Raw genomic sequence first — 11,614 nt, forward strand, 5'->3', positions numbered from 1 at the left:
CTTTGTTTTTGATCCTGCTACCTTAAGATGCTGGTGGATATGCACACCAAGGTCACTCTTGTTGCAGATGCAGTTTTCTTTTTAATTAATGTATTAATACCACACTAATTTGCAAAAGTAAGAGTAATATATTTTGTTGGCAGGGTTTTGGATTAACAGGAAATGAAAAGGAGTCTTCAGAAACAGTAGCTTCCAATGATATCCTAAATGAGGAGAAGGATCGAAAATGCAACAGAAAATGCAGTGAATCAGGTTTGTATTTTGACATGTATTTTTAAACGTTGTGCAAAAGCAAAATATTGAAGATGCTAGAAAATATTGGAAATGCTGAGCATTATTTATTGTTCATGCGTAAAAGCATGGAGACTGCTTTTAAGATTTTAGCAGTTAAGTAAAAGTAGGTATTGCAACTCAGTATTTTCAAATTAATTTGATTACTGAGAAAATTCTAAATCGAGAACAGTAACATCAAACTGCAGTAACGTTGCTGTCATGTTTGTGAGAAGATTGTTTCACAGTTATTATGCAATACTTCAAGAAAGCCAGATGCTAAATGTGCGTCAGGCTTGACGCAGTAACATTGTAGGTTCAAGCCCCACTTGTGAGACCTGAGCACTTTTGATCCACCTAGCACCGTAACGAAGGAACAACTTTTAGCTTGTCATTCTAAAAAAAAAAGTAGACTCTGATTCATGATTGTTAATCATTAAAATCGTGCACATACTTATTTAGCTTAAGCTTCTATGAAATCACTGCTATGAATACTTGTACTGTCTAAATTATATAACAGTTGAGGTATTAATGTCTCTTTCAATGCAGAAGATCCTGTTGAATTGCTGAAAAGCCTACAAAATCCACAAAAAGCAGATGTGCACAAGTTCAACAAGTTGGCATCGTTTGAGAAACCTAGTCAACAACCTATTAAAGTCAATATGCGACCTCCCAGATTGAAACCAGTTATTCCAAGACCTGCAAGTTTGCCTGTTCCTGAAGCTATGATTTCTTACTCCCTGAATAACAAAACTTCAAAAGAATGCAACAATACAAACAGTGAAAAGGATTCTATTATTGAGGAAATATCAGAGATGAAAATTCCATCTCGCCCACCTACATGCTGCAGGCATTCATACTATGATACCCAATCATTACGTAGAACATGGGACAAACAGTACAAATTTTACGATGTAACTCAGAAGACAGCTATGATTATGGCAAATGTTGCTCCAGAGAACAAAACCAATGACAATTTTTTCTCACCACCCCTTAACCATAGTACTGGCAATAGCTTTGCAGGTAGTTTACTCCCTAATAAGCCATATGCGGTGACTGCGAAGCCAATAAGGACCACTAAGACTGATGGGAATTCATTAGAGTCTCCCGCCATTTTTGTATTTCGTCCTCCAAGAACCTTGCAGCCACCACCTGACACTTTTTACAAACCTCCTAATACGATCAGGCATGCTGGAGACTCTTTGCCCAAACCTATTGCAGCGTTAATTGATTCTTCTGATTCTGCAAAAGGAGGGAATGGAACACTTAATCCTATAGAAGATATTGTAAATGATTCAGCAAAGAAAATGGCAAATCCACCAAGTCCAGCCAAAGAAAGCCAAGGAGAAAAGAAACTGACATTTCAAAGATTACGATCAAAACGCATTCCGCCAGACTTTGAAAATAGAGAGGCCTATTTTGTGTAAAGGCCAATTGCCTGAAATTCTGGTGTTAATCTACCAAGTTACCTTTTCACATATTGAAAAATGTTTTATTTTTCTAAATTGAGGGAAGCATGCCATGATACAACCCAGAAACACAACTTTGACCCATTAAACTTCACCTCAAGGTGCAATCTAAGTTCCTCGAGGTCAAGCTTCTTCAACACATGGCCTACAGGCCGCATTGCAGCCCACTGAGAGGTCCTATTCATCAAGCTGCTCAGGGAAATTTAACTGCAAGATTTTGCAAGGAGTCATTGCTCCGTTCAAAGTCTGGTTCTCTCCGTGTTTGCTGTTAACTGGTTCAGTGGTGAGCCTATTAGCATTGGCTTCCAGTGATAAGTCGTCTGTTTGGAGGAGCTGTGCAATATAATCAGTTTCCTTCAACTCGAGGCCTGGTGACTTCATGGGGTTAAGGCTCAAGAGGTTTTCAGGGAGGCGCTGGCTTGGAAGAGATGGGAGTGGGTGGGTAGTTTAGGATGAGAGCCAGAGGAGCTGCCAGAAGTTAGGGAGAATGAGCGTGTCTATCGTTGTGGGAGCGAGGATGGGTTTGAGAGTGGGCAGGCAGTCAGGGAAGAATGAGAGTGCAGTAGGATTATGGGGTTTTTGGTAATTGAGTGTGCTGTTCGGATTGGTAGTTGAGACTGAGCTGAACACAGCTTGCAAAAATCTATCCTCAAAGCAGCAATCTACAATCAATTTCGTAAAGATTCCACCATGGCCAACTTTGTATGTGCTCCACCAGAGGTGAACAAGGGTCAGTGTTAGTTAAATCCAGCCCCTTGTCCCCATCCATTGACCAGAACTTGGGGCATGTTCTTTTTTTTCTCTCTCTCTCTAGCTTTGCTTAACTGAAAAGGCAGAACAAAAGGTTTTATTAGTCAGTCCTGCAGTATGGCACATTTTGGTGGTCCTTTTTATTAGTTACTCATTTAAATGATCATTTGTTTTCTGAAAATTTTGTTTACTGTTATAGTATCCTGAAGCTTATTCTGAAATTTGTTCACCAATCCTCCCCAAGTCAGAGAATGTGCCTCCTCCTCCACCACCAACATGTGAAAATATTGAATGACCCTGCTCTAGGTAGCTGTATATCAACATATGTCTTGCAATTTTTTAAATATTTCTAAAACTACCCTAGCTTTCTAACAAAAGCTGAAGCAGTTAGTCTGAGGTATTGATATTGAGTTTTAAATAGTTGATTTTAAATTCTAAAGTAATATACAAGTAAAAATGTATATTTACTCAGTAAAATTAGATAATTGCTAAAATATATAGCATATTATAATATGTAGCCATACTTGATGGCAATAGAAAATGATAGTTTTATAGATTTTTTTCTGTAATCATCCAAAGTCTTACAAGCTTTGCATCCTCTGCTACCATTCTTAATTGTGCAATCAAAACTTACTATAGCAATCCTTAAGAACTGCACAAACAAGCCACAAAGTATGTTCCTTAATGTACAAAATGTTGAAATGTTTCCATATTAATGTTTTGTCTGTGTATGATAAACAGAGACTTTCAAAGTGCAAAACTTGTAGTCTTCACTCTATATTGATACATGTAGTCTAGTCAGTGACCAGAATGATGTTCTCATTAGGGACTGTCTTAAAATGTGAATTGGAACAATATTACCTTTTTAATTTGTGCTTCAGTTTATTATTTATATGATCATTTTGCATATATACTTTTGTTTACATTACCTTTTACACAAGACACTAAGTTACGTTAAAGCAAACATATTAATTCTTGTATATTAAGTGTATTGCGTTGAAAAAGTCTTAACCTTTGGAAAGTTGCCTTATGTAATTTATTAAAATCTAGGTTTTATATACTGTATGTATATTCTATAATTGTTACATATATGTAAACTAACTGGACACAATCATTTAAGACAATTATGAACTTTTTCTGGTTTTTTTGTTGTTGTACTAGCCATGCTTTTATTTGGCTGACTTAAGCCTAAGGAAATGTGACGGTGTAAATCAGCATTGTTTCACATCAATGTTTGTATTGACATCCAAGAATGCCTCAACGTTTCTGCTTTGCATTTGTATGTTGCAATGTTTTATAGGAAGTTTTTTGCCACTGATGCACTGTTCTCCGTATTCTTTCAGGTGAGCGAGATTTTTAATTTTGTGATGATCTCAAAAGAAAGACGAGTGAAACATGGTTACTTAAGACATTATGTGAACATTTTGGTTTGGTGTATTTGTTAGTGTCCTACATTTTACAGTTGACGTAAAGAATTTTTGGGCAGTGAAAAGCTGGCAATACTTTCAGAATAAAGTCGGGTCACTTTTTTTCTGTCTTAATCATTCTGCCGTTTATTATACCATTTACACAGTATTGGAAATTCTGAACTGTTGCCTCTTTCTGTGGCACTAGATCATAATAAACATTGTTTTTATTGATGCTTATTGGTGAAAACAAAGCTCAATAATGTAGAGATTGCCATATATATTCAATGGTGTATCTACCACACATCCCAACATGAAAAACCAATTAAGTTGGATGCCAGCAACGTGGCACAATTTTGAAGAAGAATGGGAATATTGTTACCAGTTTCCTTGCCAGTATTTGCCCTTCAATCACCATTTTTTTTAAAAACAAAAAGGTGTAGTAATTATAGCAGTGCTGTTTGGGGGTCTTAGTCTACAAATTAGCTGTTACATTTCCTGCAAAGCAGCAGTGGCTATACTTCAAAAGTACTTCACAGCTTGTAAAATACTGTGAGACATTTATAATCATGAAAGCCACTCTAAAGTGTCTTTTTATTCTTTTTAGTTCTATCACCTCCTTCAGTGTATGATCATACATTAGAAGTTGAGTAATGTACATATAGACTCTCGATGGATAGCCAAAACATTGACCACTGCATTTTGTGGAAGGTTTTTAATCTTGCATTTATCTGTACATTTTGCAAGAATATGAATTCAAGGGCAAAATCAACATTTATATTGCACGAGAGGAGAGTGCTCAAAGGTTGGCAAGTGGACTATTCTGAAGAAAAGTCACATCAGAGGCAAAATGTTAGCCCTGTTTCTCACTCCACAGATGTTCATAAGACATAGAAACAGAAGTAGACCATTAAGCCCCTCAAGCTTCCTTTTATAATGGTTTTAAATCATGGCTGATCTGATTGTGGCTTTAAATCCATTTTTCCCGCCTGCCCCACTTCATAACCCTCGGTTTCCATAAGATATAGGAGTAGAATTAGGTCAATCAGCCCTTTGAATCTGCTCTGCTATTCAATCATGGTTGATATACTTCTCAGCCCCATTCTCCTGCCTTCTCCCCATAACCCTGGATCCCCTTTAAAAACTATCTATCCCTGCCTTAAATACACGCAACGACTTGACCTCCATGGCCTTTTGCAACAGTGACTTCCACAGATCCACCACTCTCTGGCTGAAGAAATTTACCTCACCTCAGTTCTAAAGGGTTGTCCTTTCTCTCTGAGGCTATGCCCTTGGGTCCTGATCTCTCCTAGGGAAAGCATCTTCTCCATGTCCACTCCATCCAGGCTTTTCATATTCTGTAAGTTTCAATCAGATCCCCCTCATCCTTCTAAGCTATATTGAATACAGACCCAGAATCCTCAACTGTTCGTCATATAACAAGCCCTTCATCCCAAGGATCATTCTTGTAAACCTCCTCTGGACTCCCTCCAATGCCAGCACATCCTTGATTAGAAGCAGGGCCCAAAATTAATCTCAATATTCCAAATGCAGTCCGACCAGACCCATATACAGCCTCAGCGCTAAATCCCTGCTCTTGAATTTTAGGAGAAGGAAGATTCCAAAATCTAATGACCCTCTAAAAGAAGAAATTCATTCTCATTTCTGTCTTTTATGAGAGACCACTTAATTTTGAACTCTGTCCCCTAGTTCCAAAGTCCACACAGTGAACATTCCAGCATCCACCCAATTAAGACATGTCAGAATGTTATATTTTCATAATATCACCTTTGGTTCTTCTAAATTCCATTCAACCTGTCCTTACAAGATGACTCTTTTATCTCAGGAATAAACTGAGTGAAACTTGTCAAAACTGCTTCTAATTTAATTATATCCTTCCTTAAGTAAGGAGAAAAAAGTTTACACAGTACTCCAGCTGTGGCCTTACTAAGGTCCTGAACAGCTGTGGCAACAGTTCCTTACTTTAATAGTCTATTCCATTTACAATAAGTGGTAATGTTCTATTTGTGTTCCCAATCACTTACGGTACTTACATGCTAGCTTTTTGTGATTCACATACCATAAAACGTAAGAGCAGGAGTAGGCCATTCATCCCGTCGAGTCTCCTCTGCCATTCAACATGATTGGGGCTTGCCAGTATTGCTGAGTTCCTCCGGCATTCTGGATTTTGGCAAGTGAATTTTGCCAGATATATTACCACAGAGAATGCATCTACTCATGACTTTGAATACTTCAATCAGATCTCATTTATCCATCAGGTAACGGTCTTTAATCTGTCTTCATAACTGAAATTCATTATTCCTCGAACCTTGTTGGAGTCATACCTAGCAATACGATGTAGGAGCAGAAGTAGGTCATTTAATGCATCAATTCTGTTTATCTGTCTATACTCAGTTTTGAATATAATTAACAATCCAGAAGATGCTTTTGGTTGTTGGACATGAGTGCTTGAGTTCTTCAATGTAGTGCCCCAGAATCAACCATCTTCAGCTGCTTTGTTATTGACCTTTCTTCCTTAGGTCAGAAGTTGGGAGTTCGCTGCAGCGTTATCCACAACTCCTCAGATATGAAGCAGTCTGCGTCCATACTCTAAAAGATCTGGACTACTCTTTCTCACCAACACTGCTAGTTCAGCTGATCTTTTCCAACACTTTCTATTTTTAATCCAGGCTTCAGCTGATGAATGGTAAGTGACAGGTAATCATAATCATATAGTACAGAAGAAGCCCTTCCAGCCCATTGAGTCTGTGCTACCAGCAAAAATACACTAAATCTATATTTGTCCCACTTGCCAGCAGTAGGCCCATAGGCTTGAATGTTATGACACTTCAAGTGCTCGTGTGAGTCCCTTTTAAAAATCATAAGGTTTCCTGCCTCACTTACCTTCCAAGGCAGTGCATTTCAGACTATTACCACCCTCCAATCCCCTTTAAATCTCCTGCCTTTCACCAAAAAAGTATGTCTTTTTGTTATTATTCTTTCAACTAAGGGGAAGAACTGTTTTCTGTCTAAGCTGTACATGTCCGTCATAATCTTATACACCACTATCAGGTCCTCCTCAAGTTCTGTTCTAAAGAAAGTAACCTGAGCTTATCCAGCCTCTCTTTATAGCTAAGATGCTCCATCCCAGGCAATATCCTGGTGAATTTTGTCTTTACCTCCTCCAATGCAATCCTTCCCTAGAACTGCATGCGGTGCTCCAGTTGTGGCCTGACCAAAGTCGTGTACTGCTCTAACGTAACTCCCTGCTGTATTTTTTGTATAAGTGGTCTTACGCATAACTATTTTTTCTCTCAAATCACCCATAGTATTTTTCCATCTTTAAATCACCATCATGTGTTTCCAATTGAATAATTTATGTGCAAAGGCCATTAAGGGCAATGCAAACTATCAAAAGTTAGGAAGAGGTGGAGAGACCAGCTCAAAATGGAGTTGGAAGAGGAGATAAAGTATCTACTTCCTGCGGTGGCCATCTCTCTCTGAAGGCATCAGGAGTGTTAGTGGATTCTGTGTGCTCCCTCTTTAAGGACACCCAGGATCGATCATAGCTATGGACCTCTCTGCTCTTAGAATCTTTGCCTCAATTGATTAAAAGCAAGTATCTCATGCCTTCTCAACCAAGCTATTAACCTGCCCTGCAGCCATCAGCAATCGGTGACAATCTCTCTGTTCCTCTGAGCTTCCTCATGTCCTGCCATTTATTGACTAATCCCATTTCTTGTTGCTTCCAAAGTGCGCACTAATCAGGGTTAAATTCCATTTGCCTATCTGACCAATCTAACTATTTCCCTCTTAACTCTGTACCCTAAGAGCTTCTTTCTCACTCTCAACCACAAGATATTGTTCATCTCAACTGGAAACTTAATTATCATCAACCCCAAACACTCATCTACATATATGCAAACATATATGTAAATATATAGCTGGGCCCCTTATTGTTTGATATACACCTCTGTGTGTGTGTGCACGCCTTGCCCCAGTCTCTCAAACTGCAGCTGTAACAACCTCTCTATCCTGCCATGAAGTTAATTGTAGATCAAACCTGCCTTTACCTCCTTTATCAACCCCCCATGTGGGATGTTGTCAAAGGCCTTACTGAAATCCATATAAACTACGTCAACCGTACGACCCTCATCTGCACACTTTGTCACTTCCTTGAAATGTTCAGCTAGATCTGTTAGGCATGATGCTGACTACCTCTGATCAAACTTTGCCTTGCCAATGGGAGATTAACTCTCTCCTTCAGAATTTTCGCCAATAGTTTTCTTATCACTAATGTGAGGTGCAATATTATGTAGATCCTGGTGTGCATAGAAACATAGAAAATAAATGTAGGAGTGGGCCATTTGCCCCTTCGAGTCTGCATCTCCAATCAATCTGATCATGTCTGATCATGCAATCTCCGTATCCCATTCCAGCCCTCTCCCCGTACCACTTGTTCCCTTTAGCCACAACGGCCACATCCAGCTCCCTCTTGAATATATCTAAGAACTGGCCCCAACAGCTTCCAGTGGGAGAGAATTCCACAGCTTCGTAACTCTGAGTGAAGGAATTCTTCCTAATCTCAGTTGTGAATGGCTTACCTCATATTCTTAGACTGTGACTCCTAGTTCTAGATTTCCCCAACATTGGGAACATTCTTCCTGCATCGAGCTTGTCAATCCCATCAGGATTTTATATGTTTCAATGTATTTCCAAATTCCAGCGAATGCAAGGCCAGCAATCTAGTCTTTCCTATAATGTCAGTCATGCCATCTCAGGAATCAGTCTGGTGAACCTTTGCTGCACTCCCTCAATATCAAGAATGTCCTTCCTCAGACTAGGAGACCAAAACTGGACAAAGTGGACGTTGGGAAGATGCTTCCATTGGTAGGAGACTCTAGGACCTGAGGGCACAGCCTTCGAGTAAAGGGAAGACCTTTTAGAACAGAGATAAGGAGAAACTACTTCGGCCAGAGAGTGGTGAATCTATGGAATTCACTGCCACAGAAGGCTGTGGAGGCCAGGTCATGGAGTACATTTAAGACTGAGATAGATAGGTTATTGATTATCAAGGGGATCAAGGGTTACAGGGAGAATGGGGTTGAGGAACTTATCAGCCATGATTGAATGGCGGAGCAGACTTGGTGGGACGAATGGCCTAATTTCTGCTCCTATGTCTTATGGTCTTTAATCCCATCAATTTCCCCAAAACCATTTCCTGACTAATAAGGATTTCCTTTGGTTCCTCCTTCATGCTTAACCCTCTGTCCCCTAGCATTTCCTGAAGATTATTTGTGCCCTCCCTAGTGAAGACAGATCCAAAGTATTTGTTCAACTGTTCTGCCATCTCTTTGTTGTCCCTTATGAATTTATCTGATTCTAACTGCAAGGGACCCACACTTGTCTTCACCCGTCTTTTTCTCTTCACATATCTATAAGAGCTTTTGCTGTCAGTTTTTATGTTTTCCACAAGCTTACTTTCATATTCTATTTTCCCTTTCCAAATTAACCCTTTGTCCTCCTTTGATGAATTTTAAGTTTCTCCCAGTCCTTGGGTTTTCTGGCCAATTTATATGCCTCCTCTTTGATTTTAAGACTGTTCCTGATTTCCCCTGCTGGCCATGGTTGAGCCACCTTCCCTGTTTTATGCCACACAGGGATGTACAATTGTTGAAGTTCATCCATGTGTCCTTTAAATGTCTGCCATTGCCTATCCACTGTCAACCCCTCAAATATCCTTGGCCAGTTTATGCTAGCCAATGCCTGATGCCATCAAAGTTAGCTTTCTTTAAGTTCAGGGCCCTAGTTTCAGATGTAGTAGTGCTACTCTCCATCTCAATAAACGATTCTACCATATTATGCTGACTCTTCCCAAAAGGATCTTGCACCACAATGTTGCTAATTAATCCTCTCTCATTACACAATACCCAGTCTAGGATGTCTTGCTCTCTAGTTGGTTCTTCAACATATTGGTTAAAGAAACAATCCCTCATACATTCCAGGAAATCCTCCTCTGTTACATTGCTACCAGTTTGGTTAGTCCAATCAATATGTAGATTGAAGTCACCCATAATAACTGCTGTACCCTTACTGCATGCATCTCTACTTTCCTGTTTGATACAGTCCCCAACATCACAACTACTGTTTGGCGGTCTGTACACAACTTCCAATAATGTCTTTTTCCCTTTGGTGTTCTGCAGCTCCACCCATACAGATTCCACATTGTCCAGGTTAATGTCCTCCCTTATTATTGTGTTAATCTCCTCCTTAACCAGCAACGCTACTCCACCTTCCCTTTCCTTTCTGTCTGTCTTTCCTGAAAATTGAATATTCCTGAATATTGAGTTCCCATCCTTGGTCAGCATGGAGCCAGGTCTCTGTGACCCCAATTATATTAACCATTAATAACTGTTTGCGCAGTTAATTCATCTGCGTTATTACAAATATTCTTTGCATTTAGACACAAAGTCTTCAGGCTCATTTTTTTTGACATTTATTGCCCTTGCAGAATCGTTGTGAAATGTGACCATTTTTGTTTTTTGTCTTTGGTTTCTCTGTCTTCAACTTTCACTTTTCCCCTTACTGTCTTTTGTTTCTGTCCCCACCATACACCTCCTGCATTGGTTCCCATCCCCCTGCCATATTAGTTTAAACCCTTCCCAATAGCACTAGTATACACTCCCCCAAGGACATTGGTTCCAGTCCTGCCAAGGTGCAGAATATCTGGTTTGTACTGGTCCCACCTCCCCAGAACCAATTCCTATGTCCCAGGAATTTGAATCGCTCCGTCTTGCACCATCCTTCAAGACATGTACTCATCTTAACTATCGTGCCATTCCTACTCTGGCTCACACATGGCTACCTTTGAGGTCCTACTTTTTAGTTTAACTCCTAACTCCATAAATTCAGCTTGTAGGACCTCATCCTGATTTTTTTTTTTAACCTATATCGTTGGTGCCTATATGCACCATGACAGCTGGCTGTTCATCCTCTTTCCCCAGAATGTCCTACAGCCACTCTGAGACAACTTTAACCCTTGCACTAGGGAGGTAACAAACCATCCTGGATTCACACAGAAAGGCCTATTTATTCCCCTTACAATTGAATCCCCTATCACTATATATCTACCATCCTTCTTTAAAAGTGCAACCACATTAGCTGTCCTTCAGTCCTCTGTGACCATAGGGCAATTTAAAATTTGGGTCAGGGCCCCTGTGATTTCCTCCCTTGTCTCCCATAGCACCCAGAGATACAACTCATCCAGACCTGGGGATGGCCACTTTTAAACCTGCCAAAAACTCCATTAAATCCTCGTTCTCTATTTCAAACTGCTAATCTTGTCCAACAGTTATTTTTTATACCCCCCTTTTGCACTCTTAATTGCTTACTTAATATTTGTGTACTCCTCTAGGGCCTCCATTGGTTTGCTCCTTTTGCACCAGTTATATGTCTCTTCTTTCCTTTTTATCAATTTCTAAATACTTTTCACCCTGAAGGAAACATGCTGGGCATGTATTCTCCCCAATACCTTTTTGAACACCTCCCACTGTTCTGCTGTTAAATTTAGCCTTAAGTAGCTGCTCCTGGTCTACTTTGGCCAGATCCTGCCTTAGTTCCATAAAACCTGCCTTCCCCCAAACCAATACCTTTTTTTGCGCTCTTATCTTTATCTTTTTTCCATGCCAAACTTAAAAAGCATGGAGTTCTGGTTGCTGT

General features: G+C 39.7%; 1 protein-coding gene across 1 annotated transcript in view; it reads left to right on the top strand.

Moving 5' to 3' along the window:
* LOC109933190 (rho GTPase-activating protein 29-like) overlaps positions 1–4,018 on the top strand; it is a 102,349-nt gene extending 98,331 nt beyond the window's left edge. Inside the window, exons 22-23 of the mRNA XM_020532151.2 lie at positions 144–252; positions 820–4,018. Coding sequence (XP_020387740.2) covers positions 144–252; positions 820–1,697 — 987 coding nt within the window. The 3' untranslated portion in view covers positions 1,698–4,018. The remainder of the gene's footprint in view (positions 1–143; positions 253–819) is intronic.
* The last annotated feature ends 7,596 nt before the right edge of the window (positions 4,019–11,614 follow it).

Source organism: Rhincodon typus, chromosome 10 (assembly GCF_021869965.1).
Source record: "Rhincodon typus isolate 14 chromosome 10, sRhiTyp1.1, whole genome shotgun sequence".
NCBI classification, from domain to species: domain Eukaryota; kingdom Metazoa; phylum Chordata; class Chondrichthyes; order Orectolobiformes; family Rhincodontidae; genus Rhincodon; species Rhincodon typus.